This window comes from Phytophthora cinnamomi, assembly GCF_018691715.1.
Source record: "Phytophthora cinnamomi strain GKB4 chromosome Unknown Contig53, whole genome shotgun sequence".
In the NCBI taxonomy this organism is placed as follows: domain Eukaryota; phylum Oomycota; class Peronosporomycetes; order Peronosporales; family Peronosporaceae; genus Phytophthora; species Phytophthora cinnamomi.
In genome coordinates, this window is record NW_027150986.1 from 138,270 (window position 1) to 156,394 (window position 18,125).

At 53.8% G+C, this 18,125-nt stretch overlaps 8 protein-coding genes across 8 annotated transcripts; 6 read left to right on the forward strand and 2 right to left on the reverse strand.

Annotated features, from left to right (window-relative positions):
* Nucleotides 1-121: 121 nt before the first annotated feature.
* IUM83_00023 (Cation Diffusion Facilitator (CDF) Family) lies at nucleotides 122-1,027 on the forward strand (the record flags this gene model as incomplete). Its single annotated transcript, XM_067923757.1, has 1 exon — nucleotides 122-1,027. One exon carries the CDS (start codon nucleotides 122-124, stop codon nucleotides 1,025-1,027), a length of 906 nt encoding a protein of 301 aa, XP_067789421.1.
* Nucleotides 1,028-1,251: 224 nt separating this feature from the next.
* IUM83_00024 (Cation Diffusion Facilitator (CDF) Family) lies at nucleotides 1,252-2,211 on the forward strand (the record flags this gene model as incomplete). The annotated part of the gene is made up of 1 exon (XM_067923758.1): nucleotides 1,252-2,211. The coding sequence occupies one exon, from the start codon at nucleotides 1,252-1,254 to the stop codon at nucleotides 2,209-2,211; it is 960 nt and encodes a 319-aa protein (XP_067789422.1).
* A 205-nt stretch (nucleotides 2,212-2,416) lies between these two features.
* Nucleotides 2,417-6,132, forward strand: IUM83_00025 (Calmodulin-binding transcription activator; the record flags this gene model as incomplete). The annotated part of the gene is made up of 8 exons (XM_067923759.1): nucleotides 2,417-2,570; nucleotides 2,659-2,750; nucleotides 2,816-2,896; nucleotides 2,966-3,227; nucleotides 3,300-3,692; nucleotides 3,789-4,133; nucleotides 4,214-5,148; nucleotides 5,230-6,132. 8 exons carry the CDS (start codon nucleotides 2,417-2,419, stop codon nucleotides 6,130-6,132), a joined length of 3,165 nt encoding a protein of 1,054 aa, XP_067789423.1.
* A 138-nt stretch (nucleotides 6,133-6,270) lies between these two features.
* Nucleotides 6,271-6,828, reverse strand: IUM83_00026 (putative mitochondrial protein; the record flags this gene model as incomplete). The annotated part of the gene is made up of 2 exons (XM_067923760.1): nucleotides 6,271-6,547; nucleotides 6,629-6,828. 2 exons carry the CDS (start codon nucleotides 6,826-6,828, stop codon nucleotides 6,271-6,273), a joined length of 477 nt encoding a protein of 158 aa, XP_067789424.1.
* A 186-nt stretch (nucleotides 6,829-7,014) lies between these two features.
* On the reverse strand, nucleotides 7,015-9,230 carry IUM83_00027 (uncharacterized protein; the record flags this gene model as incomplete). Its single annotated transcript, XM_067923761.1, has 4 exons — nucleotides 7,015-8,136; nucleotides 8,200-8,396; nucleotides 8,472-9,086; nucleotides 9,170-9,230. The coding sequence occupies 4 exons, from the start codon at nucleotides 9,228-9,230 to the stop codon at nucleotides 7,015-7,017; spliced, it is 1,995 nt and encodes a 664-aa protein (XP_067789425.1).
* A 221-nt stretch (nucleotides 9,231-9,451) lies between these two features.
* Nucleotides 9,452-9,764, forward strand: IUM83_00028 (ATP-binding cassette (ABC) Superfamily; the record flags this gene model as incomplete). Its single annotated transcript, XM_067923762.1, has 2 exons — nucleotides 9,452-9,613; nucleotides 9,711-9,764. The coding sequence occupies 2 exons, from the start codon at nucleotides 9,452-9,454 to the stop codon at nucleotides 9,762-9,764; spliced, it is 216 nt and encodes a 71-aa protein (XP_067789415.1).
* Nucleotides 9,765-15,314: 5,550 nt separating this feature from the next.
* Nucleotides 15,315-16,157, forward strand: IUM83_00029 (ABCA1 lipid exporter; the record flags this gene model as incomplete). The annotated part of the gene is made up of 1 exon (XM_067923763.1): nucleotides 15,315-16,157. One exon carries the CDS (start codon nucleotides 15,315-15,317, stop codon nucleotides 16,155-16,157), a length of 843 nt encoding a protein of 280 aa, XP_067789416.1.
* A 642-nt stretch (nucleotides 16,158-16,799) lies between these two features.
* Nucleotides 16,800-17,993, forward strand: IUM83_00030 (putative endo-1,3-beta-glucanase; the record flags this gene model as incomplete). The annotated part of the gene is made up of 1 exon (XM_067923764.1): nucleotides 16,800-17,993. The coding sequence occupies one exon, from the start codon at nucleotides 16,800-16,802 to the stop codon at nucleotides 17,991-17,993; it is 1,194 nt and encodes a 397-aa protein (XP_067788515.1).
* Nucleotides 17,994-18,125: the final 132 nt, after the last annotated feature.

Here is an 18,125-nt window from a genome sequence, read left to right on the forward strand (position 1 = left end):
CGTGCTTGAACTTCACGGTGGAATTCCACATGTGCTGACCCATCTTACTTGGAAGTTGAAGCGGATCCTCAGATGCAGGAATCAGAATCCCATTGCAATTAATTGCAGACAAAACGCACGAATGGGGGGCAAGACGGTTGTGGGCACGCGGCTGCACTGGCACAGCCACTCGCAGCGAGAGCGCATCGACGTCGACAAGGTTCTGGGGCAGGTGCGGGCGTTCTGCACGCGCGCCGCTACGTACTCCGACGGTGGCATCCTGATCGCGGTGGGGCTCCCAGCAGCATTTGCAGGCTCTTTCACTGCCGCGCGTTCGTCGGATGGAGCCAACCCTGAGCCGAATGCCTTCATCGACTCCGTGCGCGACTTCATGGCGCGACTGCAGAGTGAGGTGGATGCAGGGAGCCTGGCTGGCAACGTTGAGATCATTCCGATGCTGCACTGGGGGAAGTTCGTGCCTGCCCTGAACGCATTGATTGGTACGGCAGCCGACCACTTCCCGGAAGCCGACACGCTCCTGCTCCAGTCTCTGGAGATCGATGTGGACGCAGCTAGCGTGGCGTTGCTGCGCTCCCACTTTGACCTCAAGCGCGATCTAGTGGCGGGTGCGGCTCTGCCTGGACACGAGTTTCAACCGGATTCGGCCAGCCAACCGGTCGAGTTGAGCGGCTTGACATCGCCGTGGAACACGCTGGCGCTGTGGAACCTGGAGCAGCTCACGAAGGTGGGGTTTGCACTTATGGGGGACGCATTGCGGGTCGAGGTCGATGGAATTAGCTCTGCGGCGGGCATCGAGGAGGTCGCCACCATCGCCATGTACCAGCAACTCTACGCAAACAGCACGTCACCTACGACCGCGAAGCTAGTGCGAGTGCCCAGCATCGCGTGGCAAGTGGACGGAATTGAAGACCCCGAGCGTCTCGCGTGGCACAAGAAGAAGATGGCGAGCAAGCAGCAACGCGCTGCCGCACAGCTCGCCCATTTCGGCGGCGTTGCGCCCGGTCGCGTGTATCACTTGGAGGCTTGAAGCTGCCAGTATTGAAGGGTAGGGCGCGTAGCTTCAGCCAGCCAGTAAGCGCGATAGAGCATCTAAAGCTCCTAATGACACCTTCCTTCTCGACCCGAGCGAACTCGAGGTGATCACCGCGGCGTCGTTGTCGCGGTCCGTTTCTGAATCTGATACCGCGATGTGACGTGGAAACGCTTCCAGTTCCAAGCAGCACTGCTCGAGCGCAAGACGGCGGGGCCGCCATGGGAGGTACGACGGTGGTGGGCACGAGGCTACACTGGCAGAGCCATACGCAGTACGAGCGGATCGACGTGGACAAGTTGCTGCAGCAACTACGCGAGTTTTGCGCCCGGGCAGCGACGTACGCGGATGGCGGCATCCTCATCGCTGTGGGGCTCCCAGCCGCGATTGCTGCTGCGATCACAGGAGCGAAGCCAGCGTTTTCTTCGAGCGGCGTAGACTCGATCTCGCCCACTTCTTCCAAGGCTACAAGCGTATTCGTTGATTCGGTGCGAGAGTTCATGACAAAGCTGCAAAGCGAAGTGGCCTCCGGGGCGATTGCTGGCAAGGTGGAGATCATCCAGATGCTCTACTGGGGGAAGTTCGTGCCGGCGCTGAATGCCCTGGTAGGCACCGCGGCAGACCACTTTCCGGAAGCCGACACGTTGTTGCTGCAGTCTTTAGAGATCGAGGTCGACGCGGCTGGCGTGGCGTTGCTACGCTCGAACTTCGACCCGGCGCATGATCTTGTCGTGGGCACGGCACTGCCCGGTCACACCTTCCAGCCCGACCCGGCGGTACAGCCGCTGGAGCTGAGCGGGTTGACGTCTCCGTGGAACACGCTGGCGCTGTGGAACCTGCAGCAACTGACCAAGATCGGCTTTGCGCTCATGGGCGACGCGTTGCGCCTGGAGGTGGAAGGCGTCGGGCCCGCCGGCGGAGACGAGGAGGTGTCGACCATCTCCATGTACCAGCAGCTCTTCAGCAACTCTCCAGCCGCACCCGCCAGGGCGAAGCTCATCCGAGTACCCGGAGTCGTCTGGCAGGTGGCCGATTTCAAGGACCCCGAGCGCGTGGCCTGGCACACGATGAAGATGCGCAGCAAGAAGCAGCGCACGGCGGCGCAGATGGCGCACTTCGGCGGCGTGGCCCCCGGCCGCGTCTACCACCTAGAGCCGCAGCTCCAAAATGGCTCCAAGTAGCAGGAGATACCGCTATTGCAGATACTTACAGCAACATGTTGTAGTAGACGAATCCAAACTTCAGTTTGATGACTACCCGCCAGTGCGTGCCCTGTTCACGGCAATCTGCGACACTGCGGGAAGAGGACAATAATACAGACATTACGGTACTGCAACCCGCGTCCTCTTGAAGCCAAACAGACGACGTTACGAGGCGGACTGGCGAATGAGCTCGGGCGATGGCATCCAAGCGCGCGCAGCCTCTCTGCGCACGGAAGCGGCTCGGCGGTGGCTCGTGAAGGACGAGCTGGTGTTCCTGCTGCTGCACTACAAACTCGTGGGCGTGCCGGTGCTCCGCTCGCTGCAGCTGCGGCCGCCAAGTAGGTCTCACGTCGCGCGGTCGTGCGCTGCTTTTATCTGCTGCACAGACGCACTTACGTCTTGCTGCTGTCGGCAATGCGTCAATAGGTGGCACACTGCTGTTCTACAATACGCTGGAGGTCTCGGACTACAAGAAGGATGGGTGGCACTGGCAGAAGCGCAAGGACAAGAGCGGACGGGTGCGGGGGCGGCTCGGGGCTGGACATTGATCGCCGCTGTGCTGACGGGGCTTTGTGTGGTGCAGGTGCGTGAGGACCGCGCGAAACTCGTGATCAACCGCGAAGTGATCATTCTAGGCACGTACGTGCACTCGGCTGAAACTTCAGTAAGTGGAAGATGAAGAAGATCGGTATGATACGAGACGTTGCTGTTGCTGACGAACTGTGTGCTGTAGACGTTCCATCGGAGAATATACTCCGTGCGTGATTCAAAGGAAAACATTATTCTTGTTCATTACTTTGACGAGATGAACAAGGAAGCCATGGGGCGTCAGCTGCCCGCTGATGTACCCAAGAGCAGCGCAATGAAGGGGGTTAAGCGGTCGCTGCCTGCTGCACAAACTAGCAGCACCTTTAGTAGTGCGGTGTTGCCATTGAGGCAACTTAGCCCGCCCAAGCCTTTGGCTTCTGAAGAGACGGTGGAATCCATCATGAAAAGTATGCAGGCGGCCAATGCAACGTTCACGACGTCATTTTATTCTAACCTTGGTTGTGTGTTTCGTTTTTCAGACTGCTTCGAAATGGACTTTGAGCCCCAGACAACGTCATATCAGGCTTCAGCGACTCACCTGTCGGATGCGGATCTACTACTGTTGAAGGACAACGTCATGGAAGGAATTACCACAGAATTTGGTGCAGACGATTTTTTTAATGACCTAACTTCTGCTACGTCCTTGGAGAAGAGTGTATGTGGGCTGGGGGGCCAGCAGACATTCGAGCTGGCTGAAATTTCAGATTTCTCGCCAGATTGGGACTTCGGAGATGGCGGAGCCAAAATCTTAATTTGCCTCGCAGCAAGGCTTCCAGAGAAAATGGCTCAAGATCCCATGAAACTGTTTGTGCAGTTTGGTGCCAAGCGAGTGCGCGCGGAGAAAGTCTCGGATACCGTACTTCGTTGCACAGGTGCGTCTTACATTGCATTGACGAGTTGCTTCATTGTTTACACATTCGACACTAACCGCACGAACAATTTTTCCCTGCGCATGGTATTTTCCGCAGCTCCTAGTTCACGTGAACTTGGAAGTGTCGACATCTACGTGTGTCATTTGGGCGGACCGTCACGTCAGGCTTGCATTCAGTTGTCACGCAAGAAACAGTTCACGTATCGTAGCCATTACCAAGTGTCCCCTTCGCTTGTTGGCGAGATTGCGCAGGAAAGACGTATCTCCGAGTCAGCAGTTGTCGACCCGCTGGAGCTTACAGCACCATATTCTGCGCATGGCGTCTCTGGTAAGCGTGGCCGATCTCCGACTGTAATATCGCGAGCTTTTGTAGACCCCAAGCGATCGGAGGACAGGCTTTCTGGGTCAATTAGGAACCTATCGTCTTACGTCGAGTCAGATTGTAAGTTGATGCTCATGCTTCGTCTACCCATTCTCAGTCTTAGGTGCTCATTCTTGTCGTTGACGGTATGTTTTGCTTAGTGGACGAGCGGCAATGCAAGATTCGAGTTGTGGAACGATTATCTGAATTTCACCATGCAATACGAACGAAAGCAGCAGAGCCTACAGCTAAAGATACAGCAGCCTACCCGATTGCTTCTGGAAGTAGTAGCGGTGAGAAGAGCAAATTATCTGAAGCCGAGCACAATTTGTCCATACCAACTGCGCTGCCATCCTCAGGACTGTCAACTCAGCACTCCAGTCAAGAAAAACTGTCGGGTGAGTCTGGAGAATCCTCAGCCACACTGGTTTCATCTGGTGGAGCATCGATCGCGTTAGACGACTGTACAATTGAAGCATTAAGCGACAACGATTTGGAACAGCTCTCCGAGAAATTACTGGAGCGCGTAGTGCGTCAGCTTGTCACGGTTGCACACACGAGTGAAGAACTGCTGGAGGAGCTCAACTCGCTTGACGAAACCGGCCTGAGCCTACTGCACTACGTGAGCTTCTACAACTATTCACAGCTAGTTCCAGTACTGGTTGCTCATGGTGCGCATATTAACCAGCAAAGTACACAAGGACAGACTGCGCTTCATCTAGCTGCAGGGTGCGGCCACGATGAAGTGGTTGAAGTGTTACTGCAATCCGGGGCAGATTTACACGTTCGCGACTTCGACGGGCTCACTGCTGCCGAACGTGCAGAAAAATCAGGTCACGCCGATGTTGCTGCGAAGTTGCACCACCACATGGGAGATGACACTTCTAGCGACATGGGGGTTGTCGATGAGATTTATGGCTTTGGTGGATCACCAATGGAGATTGATGATGCCCCGACACCCTACATAGATGCTGGAGACATGGGTCTTTTGGAAGGCAATAGTCGTGTGGTCCCCCATGCCCGTCCATCACGTTCCCATGCCGACAGTTGTGAGAGTCCCTGCGAGGCAAGTTTATATTCAAAGTCAACAGCATACGTAAGTTGTCGACGGGTAGTTTGTTGATGCTGAATATGCGGTACTGACTGGAATGGTTTGCCTTTGGATGTTGAACCACAGGTGGGAGAAAATCAGGAACACAATCGAAAGCTCTTGCTCGGTGCCTTTTCAACCATGAGTTTGCACGATAAATGCGCGCTTTCATTGAGTATATCACGAGACTCGGCTGGGCACACCACTCGTCGTCGTGAAAGTAGTGTTGGAGATGAAATCCTCGTTTCTCCCAGCAGCAGCACGGGAACATCAGCGGGCTTCGGTTCATCCCCAGCAAGTGCAGTTGGCATGGACAACAACCTTGTTGGTGGTCGATTAATGCTAGCTGGAACAGAGAACGACTCCGATGTTCAGAGTGTCATTGCTGAAGATGAAGAAGGACTCAACAAGCTCCAAGCAGCTATGGAGCTCATGGGCCCAGAGGAAAGGCAGTCATTAGAAGACGAAGTGAAGGTTCTCCAGCACGGTATTCGAGCCTGGTTGCTCAAGAGGAATTGTAAGAACATGCGCGAAACGACCAAGCAACTCCGTGAAGCAACACAAACCATTGAGGATCAGCAGAAGCAGCAAGAAGCTGCAGATCATGGCTCCATGGAGGCTACTGAGTTGTCTGAGCGTGAGCGTGCCGCCGTGACCGTCCAGGCGGCCACGCGCAGTATGCTCGCTCGCCGCAGCTTCCTGCAGACAAAACACGTTGCTATCAAATTCCAAGCTGCCACACGCGGTGTGCTGTGTCGCAAAAACTTTGCGCGCATGAAGGCGCATGCACTAGCGTCCTTGGTGATTCAGCGCAACGTTCGCGAGTGGTGGAACAAGCAACCCGGATCTACACGGCCAGGAAGTCTCGATAAAGTCGCCGACATCGAAGAGGAAGAAGATAGTTCAGAAGAAGAGAAAGCACTGCCACCGCCAGACGCTTACGAGCAAGCACTGCGTGACGAAGTGCAACGCGATCCCCACAGCATGTAAATCACGCCAAACATCAGTATAGCATAGTCCCTCTCACAACTTCTTGCAGCACTGCACTCTCCACCTCGTTCTATTTGCCGCATCCTCTGCATATCGACGGCTGTAACCTGCTCAGTGAACCTGTGGCCTAAACCCGACTTAGTCCATCGTCTCGGCGCCTTCGTCCGTGTATCGTCGGAAGCCCGGGATGGGGGGCGTCCAGGTGGCCATGCCGCGCTCCTCAGGGGCGGGAGCGAGGTCGATTTCCATGGCCTCGGCCTGCAGCTCAGCGGGCAGCGCGTTGATGGCCTCCCACTTGAGGTCGATCTTGGTCTGCACGTCGCGCATGAAGTGGTTGTGCTCGATGCTGGTCATCATGTTGTAGCGGCGGCCGATCTCCTGGTGGCGCTGCTTCTCCTCCTCTGTCCACTCGTCCCTGCATTGCATATTAATACACCAATTAGAGCACTGCCACTCACCTCGCTAATTGTATTATCGCCCAAGAACCGCAACGTACGCCTCGGGGTACTGGCCCTTGATGGCGCGCAGCATCTGCTCGAAGTTGGCGTCGTCGCCGCCCTTCTTCTTGCCCTTCTTCTTGTCCTTCTTGACCGCGAAGCCGCGCACGCTCGTGGAGGTCGCGGCGGCCTCGGCCAGTGCGCAGGCGGTCGCCCGCTTGGCGGCCACGGAAGTCACGCTACGCAGCAGCAGAGCCATGTCGCTGGGTCCCAAGTAAAGTTGCTCGAGCTCTTGGAGGCTCTCGACCACAAGTCAAAGCCGCAGACCATTAAGTACGAGATTGAGTGTACCACACACAATATATTGGAGATGCTGAAATAAATAGATTTTTGAACAATAATTGTGTCTTCTCTCACACGTCGCAGATTTTTTGGAGGACGCTTTTCAAACGTCCACCTGGTCCTCGTGGTTGCTCGGGTGGTACTGCGCATTGGAGAAGTCGGGTGACGAGACGACCATGGGGAACTCTTGCGGCGGGAAGCCAAAAGCGCCTTGTGGAATGGGAGGAGGCAGCATCGGTGGCCCGAACGGCATCGGCGGACCTGGATTGAAGTAGTACCGCGATGGCGGGGGTCCCGAAGGCGCTGGCAGGAAGTGCGGAGCTTGAAACGTTGAGTACGCGTCACCGTTACCGGGTGAAAAGTACCGCACCACTTCTTTTGGTGCTGTTCTCCACAACGTCGACTCGCTCCACGGAAGATTGGCTCCCGGGTCCGGCAGCTCGCATTGCCTCGTGAAGTCCCAGCCAAAGAGAGACGACGCCGACGCGTAAACCTGCTGCAACTGCCATTCTAGTTCGGCATCTTCTTCACAGCGACGCTGCTTTCTCCAGCGACGGCGTTCACGATCATGCACACTCTCGACGGCTTCTTCGTCATCGGACCCCCCATCGATATTTGTGCTGTCAAAAGCAATGCCGGCGTCACTGATAATATCTTCGAACGGAACGCTGATAATGTACTCGTCAAACTTCCTCTTGCCACCGAAAGCCGTTCGCGTGCTAAAGTCTTCGTCGGTTGGAAATGTTTCTTGAGGTTGAAAAACCAGTGCGTTGGGGTTTAGACCTGACAACTTCTTTGACGGGAGTTCTGCTTCTGTAGGCGCGACTTCATCGGCATCCAGTATAGCTTCAGCTTCATCGAGTGGTGCTGTCGATGAATTTGACTGACAATCACTGTCTAGAGAGGCAGCAGTGGACTCAGGCATCGGCTCCGAGACTGGTTCTTCGTCCGGAACCACGCCATGTAAATCATCTCCCTCCGGTCGATTCACCATCTCGTTGTTGGGAAGCTCTGATGTATGGGTCTGCTGGAGAGTTGAAGCGGTATGCACTGCCGATTTCTTCTTCTTCTTCTTTTTACTCTTCTTCTTGCTGTTAGAAGCCGAACTGCTTGCTGTTGTGATGTGCCCTGTAGCTTTGTCTTCCAGAGAAACTTCCAGCAGTAGCTGCTCCATTTGCTGAGCTGCTTCTTTCTCCAAGTAGCCTACATAACTCCGTAATATAAGCTATTCCGTAGATATTAGTGTGACGCTCAAAGATACCTAGCACGAGGACCAATTTGGGCTTACCTGCTCCACTAGCATTCCAATTAAGCGCTGGTAGTTTGCCCACGTATTGATTGTTTCGCTTTCGGTCACGAAGAGTTTGGTGAAGTTGCTCTCTGTGAGAACATGAATCGACGTCAGGAAGCCTGCAAGTACTTCCCCCACCAACGTGAAGAGTCGAGCGGTGTCCTCGGCCAGCTCTGTTTTAACCGTCAAAATACCTACAGCAGCACAACAAAAGCATGGTAAGCAAAAATACCTTAGCGGCATTGTAACACAGCTTCTAAGCTACGCACCTGTGCCTATATCCATAAACTCCATCGCTTCCAGCAGTTCATATGTCTTCTCTGATGAGGTATCTGTTACCGCACGCGTTTGTGACGGCGTAGCTGCTCGATCTTGCGCCATTGGAACAGCAGCTGAGCTCGCAACCTTCGGCACCACTGTTTCTGTCGTGGTTGCCGACGCTGCTGTTGTTTTCTTGCTGGCCGCAGACGTATCTGTAGCCGTTCGGTTCGTAGTCTTGAGGTGGCGTTGCATTAGACCGACACAAAGCAGACTCAGATTAAGCTTGTACAGCTGCTTCACGAGCTCTGGTTCATCCAAGAACAGTATCTGCTGGCGTTCATTCACACTGAGCTGCTCCCAATATCCTCGAATGCTTTTCAGCACTGCAGTGCTGTCGTCTCCGTCTCCATGATCGCTGCGTCGCGTTGTCGCCAATGGCGAGGCCAGCGACATCCATATGGCTGTTCCTGGTCCATTGGCTCCTCCTCGAGCAAGACACGGCTTCGACCGCTTCCGGCTGCGATAAATACTGTTCCCGGAGCTTGTCTTCACGTGGTCCGTAGTATTGACGGCTTCACTGGCGCTGGGCGAACGGACGGCCAAGTATGATTTCCAGATTGGCGCTGCACCGCAACAAGCACATTGCAATACGCTGCTATTAGCATTGTACAACATGGGCGTCCAACCGTTTGACACGGTCACGCACCGTCCGCGGTCGACGCGGCCTTCTTGACGGAGGAGACGCTGCCCCGAGCCAGCGACGTCATGACGATTGATTCCCTTCTAGCAATTGATGATCCTTCGCCGCCAACGTTTCGAATTGTAGTCCTGGACTACATGTCAAAGCATGGCTACACAATATTGTATCCCCTGAAGACAATAAAAGCGTTGTTTACGTCATGAATTAATTTTGGATATCAGACGTTATTTTCGGGGTTAATTTCGGATACCAAAATGGTCCGACAGTCGCCACTATTGCTGCACGACGATGGCGGACATCCAGCACAAGCGCGTGGCCATGAAGCTCAAGCAGGCGTGCGAGGAGACCGCGGCGCAGGCCATCGCTGCCACCACTGCCAGCGGCCAGGCGAGCCGCATCCACGGGAAGAACCGCAAGTTCGGCAGCCGCAAAGAGGCCATGGCAGCCAAGGCAAGCGCAGCCAGCACCTCTATACCCGAATATACCAGGCTGACCGTACTACTATATTACTATGTTATTCGCCTTCGGTTTCCCACTGTCAATGCAGATTGCAGCGGCGAAGGCCAAGAGGGAAGCGAAGGAAGCTGCTGGCGAGAAGTGAGAGGACGATAACGACGGGGACAATGTTGGGTAGACTAGGAATAGGAGCGTCCGTCCGTTTTCCATTCCGTTTCAATGGCTCTCTACTGTTTGCTGCTCATTTCAGTTTTTTTGCCGAGAGGTGCTTTTTGATCGGTGGAGGTGGATGAAGGCAGAGAATGCAAGACGCACGTGGCCAGTGCTGCGCGCACTGGTGGCGAAGAACTGGATGATTAAGAGACGCCATCCGTTCGCGACGTGGAGCGAGGTGCTGAACCCGCTGCTGTGCATTCTGTTGTTCGTGGCTCTGAAGAAGTTTGAAGCGGACTTGAACGTCCCGGCGGGATGGGCGACCAGCGATGCGAATGCGTCTGCACCGGGTTACGGTTCGACCTGGAATCTCTACGCGATGACGGACTTCAACTCCGCATTGAATGATGGCTTAAGTAGTGCGGGCATTGTTGTTCCAAAGGAGTCTACAAGTGGCGGCGGCAGCAACAGTTCCTCGAACGGAACAGTCTCAGCGAGTGCGTTATTGGGAATCTTGAGCAGTAGTCTAAAGATCCCCAGGTTCTACTTTACGGAAACGACTATGGCTGGATTACTGCTGAGCTTATCCCTGCAAGCTCTCATGGAAGGGGACAAACTCGATGAACTAGGAGAAGATGCACTGATGGATTGTGCCCTAAAATTTCTGCTTTTTGGCTATACTGGAGCAGAGCGCACCATTTATCACGTACCCAACACGTGTCAAGGCAAAGTCGTGCCGTACAAGATTGCAATCACTCCTGATACGCCATATACACGAGAATACTTCGCCGCGGCATTAGAAACGTGGTATCCACGCATTGCATTGGCACCAGTCGTGAAAGGTATCTCACTTTTGACAATTCCTAGCTTCGCTGATTCGCACGTATTTTTCGACAATGAGACGGCTTTGGAGGAGTACGTGTCCAGTAAGGAATACGGTGCCGACGTCCAGCACCCAAAGATCTACGCTGCCATTGCTTTTGATGAGTTTCCTCAGGACACTTTGACCTTCGGTGCTTTGGGAGGTCATTCAATTGCATATTCTTTGCGCTTCAATTCGACTGGAAATCTTGCGCCTGTACCAAATACTAATAAACCCAGACCCAACACCATCACGAAGTTTGCACCAGCGGGAAACAACATGGCCTATGCAACTCGAGGTTTCATGACTCTACAGACGGTAGTAGCACGCTTTCTCAACTGCATGCCAACCTGGGACGCACAGTCTTCTACAACCAACGGAACATGCCAGGTTTCTCTGGCCGTAATGCCCGCAAATGCGACCACTGATCGTCGATTGCTGAAGCAACTTGAGAATGACATGATTATTGGTACTGCTTTTACTTTGCTCAACTCAGCGAAGGACCTGATTACTAGCGCAGTCTCCGTGACTATACCAAACGTCTCCGTTGATACAATACCACCACTAGGCAGGGAAGCGCTGCTAGTACCATTGCGAATGGCACCACAGCCTTACCACGGCGCGGCTGTATATGGAAATCCGACACAAGCTTTTCGCTATGCTCCCTTTTTCGAAAAGGTTGCCTTGGTATTCCCCATAGGTTTCGTCCTGTCCTACTTGTACCTTGTATCTCGTGTTATCGTGTCTTTCCTTATGGAAAAGGAAACAAAGTCTCGAGAGCTAATGAGAATTCTTGGGGCACGGGATAATGAGCTCTTCGGTGGCTGGGTACTTGCTTACCTGCCCATATTAGTTTTGGGAGCGTTCCTGCAAACTGTCGGCGCGCACGGCATGCTGTTTCCTAACTCGGATACAGGATTGCTGTTCGTGTTTTTCTTTACTTTCGCCACGAGCAGTTTCAGCTACGGCTTTATGATAAGCAGCTTGTTTTCAAGAGCACGAGCAGGTTCGCTTGCGGGTATGGGTCTCTTCTTTATGATGTTTTTCATTTCGTACAGTTTTAATGACGACACTAGCGAAGCTAGTCGAACGTGCGCGGGGATCCTCCCGCCAATTTCGTTGTCCGAAGGCATTGGAGTAATTGCAAAGCTGGAATCGTTTGGCGTTGGTGTGACAGGTGACAATGCGAACGACGAAGTAAACAACTTCCGCTTTGCAAATGCTATTGGGATGCAGATTCTAGACACGGTGGTTTATATTCTACTTGGTAAATATTTCGAGAAAGTTGTTCCTCAAGAGTTTGGTGTAGCGGAGAAGTGGTATTTCTTGCTGTCAAAAGCGTATTGGTGCCCACATGCCTCTCAGCTTGTCTCCGCCGAAGCGGAAGGCGAGGTAGATAAAGTCAATGATACGGTGGAACCTATTCGGCTAGACTTGAAACAGCAAGAAAGTAGTGGTCGTGCGGTGGTCATTAAAGGCTTGCGAAAGGAATTCTCAGTGCCCGGCGGGAAAAAAATTGCAGTTCACGGACTAGATTTGAAGCTTTATGAAGGCCAAATTACGTGCCTTCTAGGCCACAACGGGGCAGGAAAAACCACAGTAATGTCTATGCTAACTGGAATGACGCCACCATCCAGCGGAAGTGCTTGGATCCGGGGCCATTCTGTCGTTAGCGATATGAGGAAAATCCGCCAGTCGCTTGGTTATTGTCCTCAGCACAGCGTACTCTACCCAGACCTGACCGTGAAAGAGCATCTAACTTTCTATGGTCGTCTAAAGGGATTCACAAATGCAAGTGATCTTGCAGCAGAAGTCATCAAGAAGATTAACGAAGTGGGCTTATCCGATAAGATCCATGTCCGATCACATGCTCTTTCAGGTGGAATGCAACGTAAACTATCCCTGGCAATTGCATTCTTGGGCAACAGCACGGTGGTCTTTTTGGACGAGCCAACTGCAGGCATGGACCCGTATAGCCGGCGCAGTACATGGGAGCTTATCCAGCGCAACCGCGCAGGCCGCGTCGTCATTTTAACGACTCACTTTATGGACGAAGCAGACATTTTGGGCGACCGGATCGCAATCATGGCGGAGGGGAGGCTTCAATGCGTTGGTTCATCGCTATTCCTGAAAAAGCGATTCGGTGTGGGCTACCGTCTCAGTTTCGTTCGGCAGAGCGAAGCTAACACTGCCTTACATGCTCGGTCTGCTCGTTTATTGGTTCAACAGCATGTGCCTCAAGCAATTGTCGCGTCAGATGTTGGAACGGAGCTAAGTTTTCAACTTCCGTTTGAAGCGTCAGCCGGATTCCCAGCATTATTTTGTGACCTGGAGTCCCGTCAACACGAACTGGGCATTCTCTCTTTCTCCATATCCGTCACGACACTTGAAGAAATTTTTCTTAAAGTCGCCGAAAGCGGTAGTACAGAAATGTTACCGTCTGAAGTACTCCGTGACGAGAAAACAACTACGAGCTTGGCACCCGACAAATTGCCGAATGTAGAGACCTGGGAAACAGCGGTCGTAGTTCGGTCTCCGACAAACAACATGAAAGTCGCTGGTGGGTCGGCGAAGTCCCCACCACTCCGCGTGATTGAAACGTTTGCGAACCAGATGACAGCACTGCTTCGCAAGAGAGTGCAGTGCGGCAAGCGTGACTTAAACATGCTATTTTTCAGCACCGTTCTCCCTGTTGCCGCCATCTTCGTCGGCCTTTCGGCTTTGAAATACAGTGCGGTGCTTGTGAACGATCCAAAACTAGAACTCTCATCAACTGTGCAGTACTCACTTGCACAACGAACTCCAGTCCCATTCGGCTGCCCTCGCAACCTCAACGCCAATAGTGGAAGTAGCGGGTGGTACTCCGAATTGATTCTTCCAGCTTATTTTTCGGACGGCGCAGCGTACGAGGTCGAAATGAACGAGACGGTATATGATGGATTCGCAACACCTACTGTTTTCGGAGTTTCTTATGATTCACCTTCGATCGAGCCAAATGACACGAGCGGGTATGGTCTTCGGTTTGCCGAGTTGGTCTTTGAAAAGGGATATGGATACGCATCTGATGATGAACTGCCTGCTCAACCTACACAGTTTGCTGTAGAGGGGCAATTTGGAGGGTTTCTTCTGTATGCCTCAGAAGATACTAAGACAATGGGCTACAACGTCTTGGCAAACGGGTCGTCGACGCACGCCGCACCGACTTATAAGCACATGATCGATAGTGCTATCAACCGCTTTCTGCTCTCTAAAGCTGGGAAGTCGAGTTCAAACGTGACACTTCGCGTATTCTCCCATCCACTACCACTTTCTTTCAAGACACGGTCGATTTTCAGCGCGTATCTTAGTTTCCCCGCTGTGGTTTTTATCGTAATTGCCTTCACGTTCATACCTGCCTCGATGATGCCTTACATCGTCAAAGAGAAGGATCTGGAGCAGAATGCCAAATACCAGCAAATACTGTCTGGGATGTCATTCTTCGCATACTGGTTGGCAAACTTTTGTTTTGATGTGGCAGTATATCTCATACCAATGACCGCTGCCATTTTGCTTCTTGGATCTTATGGTGTTACCTCGTCACTAGGTGGCGCCGAGTCTTGTGCATCATGCACACAAGACGTTCCAGTTGCCACTGCCACGCTTTTTGTGCTTTTCGGTACTGCTATTGCTCCGTGGACGTACCTGCTTTCTCATGTGATGGAGAAACCCAGCGAGTGTTTGCTCTACACTGTCATGATTAACTTTTTCTTGGGCCTTCTCCTGTTGCTTCTGAGTTTCACCATGAATTCTCTAGATTCAACTCGAGCAGCAAATGATGTGCTCGTCTACATTTGGCGCTGTTCACCACTGTTCGCGCTTGGCAATGGCCTTCTCAATATATTGCTCGCCGATCTGCTAGCGACTTATGGGCTTACCAGCCAGACCCGCAGTGCGTTCGACGCAGATATTGCTGGCACGGATGTTTGGTACTTGCTCATCGAGTGTCCAGTTTTCATCTTACTAACCATCGGAGTCGACGTAGTCCAAGCAGGGACAGTGGGCTGGCGAATGTCTCGGTTCGTGGACAAAATCAACTCCGCGCGACGGATTTACACACGTGTGCCTTGCAACAGCGCCAAACTCCACATTCAACTGTCATCAGATGCCAAAGGTATCGATAGTGACGACGTTGACGAAGATGTTGTTATGGAAGCTCAGCGTGTCCACGAAAGTTTCCACGCGTTGGATGCCAACTCAGAAGTTGTCCAAGTATTTGAGCTTGAAAAAGTGTATCCAAACGGCAAACGTGCCGTGAAAAAGCTCTCGTTTGGGCTACAACAAGGAGAATGTTTTGGATTTTTAGGTGTGAATGGCGCCGGGAAGACAACAACAATGAAGGTCCTCACAGGCGACTTATTGCCAACCTCAGGTACTGCCACTCTGAATGGCTTTGATATTCGCAAGGAACGAAGCCAAGCTCGAGAGTCGATCGGCTACTGCCCCCAGTTTGATGCATTGATTGACTTGCTTACCGTTCGCGAGCATTTAGAGCTCTTTGGCCGGTTTAAAGGTTTTCATCATGAAAGGCTCCAGAAGGAGGTGGATCGCTTGATGAACAAACTCAAGATCCAAGCTTTCGCTAACAAACTTGCAGGAAGTTTGAGTGGTGGAAACAAACGTAAGCTATCGCTTGCGATCGCCATGATTGGCGAGCCGAGCGTACTAGTACTAGATGAGCCGTCCACTGGTGTTGACCCGTTCTCGCGGCGTTTGCTATGGGATGTCATTTTGGAGGCGTCGGTGCAAACACGACGGTCGACGGTCATGCTGACAACTCATTCAATGGAAGAGTGCGAGGCTCTCTGCAGCAAGGCCGGCATTATGGTTAATGGTGGCCTGCGCTGCTTTGGCAGTATTCCGCATCTGAAAGCGCGTTTTGGCGACGGGTTCATGCTCGAATGCAAAATGGAGGCGCCTCCTTTGCACGCAGTTGCAGATTTAACGCACCTTGTGTGCGACCATCTTCAAAATCCTGGTGCAGAGGAAACTGGTGCTCAAATAACCGCTGCACAACTTGCTGGGGCTTGTGCAGTCCTCGGCAATGCGAAGCGGGCGGACAATGTTGCTGTTGCTTTGTCAACCCAGCTCGGCGACCGAGACAATGGTTCCATTGACGTAGTGTCATTTGCTAGCTGGTGGTTGCTGGAGGATGCCGTGCAGCACCTGGATGAATTCCTTCGAGCCCACTTCAGTGGCGTGACGCTGTTGGAGCGGCAAGCCGATTTCTGCCGCTACAAGGTCTCGGACATTTCCCCCGAAACGAAAACCGAGGCAGAGAGCGACACAGCTCCACAAGTAGCCACTGCACTGTCGCGCATGTTTGGCCTGGTGGAAGACGCCAGGGGCCGGCTGGGCATCAAGGAGTACAGCCTGTCGCAGACAAGTCTGGAGCAGATCTTCAACTCGTTCGCTCGGCAGCGCAACGGCGCGGATTCACGAAACACCGATAACGGTGGTGCGAACTCAACGCAGACCTACGGGTGAGTCTCAAATGATCGTGATGCAGGCGTGAGGTCACCTCAGAACCTCTGCATCAGAGGTGATCTCCGCACCAGAGTCCGGAGTGCCACAGCACGACCACCCAATTCCTCCGCGCCTCGACGCTATGACCGAGGTGTTCTCTGCACCGCCACCCTTGGATTCTCGTCGAGTCGCAGCGCAACACAGCGTTCAAACAGTAAAAGCCTCATGCTGTCCGCACTCTGCGCCTCGTGCACGCCCGATCGCCATTACCGCAGCGAATCGCAATGGACAAACTTCCGACCCCGCGGACAGCGCTAACACATTTTAATCCACAGTTACATGTATTGCATCGCCTCCATACATGCACGTACATACACACTCGCTCGATGGCAGTTCATCACTACGGTCGTATAAGTACAAGTATGGCGTTGCGAAGTGCACCCGTTACCATCTCAAGAGGACGATAACTCAGGCGACGCCCATTGGCGGAGAACTTCCCACGAACCGCCTGTGTGTGTGCGAGCACATAAGAATCAGGCGCTGTCTCTCTCTATAGTACAGTCTGTTCGCTGTTCGCCGCCTCACTCACCGATTTGCGCTCGTCCAGCAGTCGAGCAAGCGGTACAACTCAGCCCCTCCCCCCTCCCACCCGACTAGTCCAAGATGGTTCGCGTGGTCTCGCTCTCCGCCGCTGCCGCCGTGGCCGTGCTGGCGTCCTCGACCGCCGCGCTGGACCAGAAGCTCTACGGCGTCAACTACGACCTGCGCCAGGGCCCCGACTGGGACCCGAGCAGGTGCAAGTCCGCCGACACCATCGCGTCCGACCTCAAGGTCCTGAGCACCATCACGTCCAACGTGCGCACGTACAGTCTGTCGGACTGCGACGTCTCGGGCGTGCTCACGGCCGCCAAGAAGCTGTCGCTCACCGTGTGGCTCGGCGTCTGGGTGTCCGACGACTCCAAGGTCTACGACGCCGAGGTCACAGCCTTCAAGAAGCTCATCAGCGCCGGCCTTATCGACAGCAACGTCGTGGGCATCAACGTCGGCAGCGAAGCCGTCTACCGTAAGGACATCACGGCCGAGCAGGCCATCGAGTACGTGACCGACTTCAAGAAGGTCATGTCGGACAACAAAATCAGCGTCCCGGTCAGCATCACCGACATCATCGACACGTTCGTGCAGTACCCGGACATGCTCAAGGCCGGCGACATCGTGACCATCAACCAATTCCCGTTCTGGGAGAAGATCGAGGCCAACAAGGCCGCCGCGCAGTTCAACAAGCGCATCCAGCCGCTGATCAAGATGGCCGGCGACATGGAGGTCATCATCAGCGAGACGGGCTGGCCCACGGCCGGCACGGCCACCAACGGCTCTGTGGCCTCGGAAGAGAACGGCGCCACGTACCTGAACGACTTTTATGAGCTAGCGGAGGCCAAGAAGTGGAAGTACTACTACTTCGCGGGCTTCGACACGCCCTACAAGGAGAAGCAGGAGGACGACGCCACCACGGTCGAATCGCACTTCGGCATCTTCGACGAGACGGGAACCATGAAGACGGCGTACTCGAACCTCAAGTTCACCAAGACGGGCGACTACTCAACCTCCTCGGGCAGCTCCACCACGACCTCCGGCTCGTCCAGCGAGGCTGTGGGCACCGTCTCCCCCGGCGGCGACACGTCGACCACGACTGGTACTACTGGCACCACTGGCACCACCGGCACCTCGGACGCCACCAAATCCTCGGGTGGCGACACGGCGTCTAGCGCCAAGACCGCCGACAGCGGATCGTCACAGCTCATGGCTGCCAGCCTCGCTGCCTGCCTGGGTGTTGTCTCCACCATGCTCTGGAGCCTGTAAGCGTCTTCGTATAGCCATCGCGGCTTCTAATGCACAAAATGAGCTTGTTACGATAATGCTTCCCTTTTTGAAGTTGGGAGGGGTGACACAACTTTTCTATGCCAACAACGATGGTCTCATGGATTTTCAGTC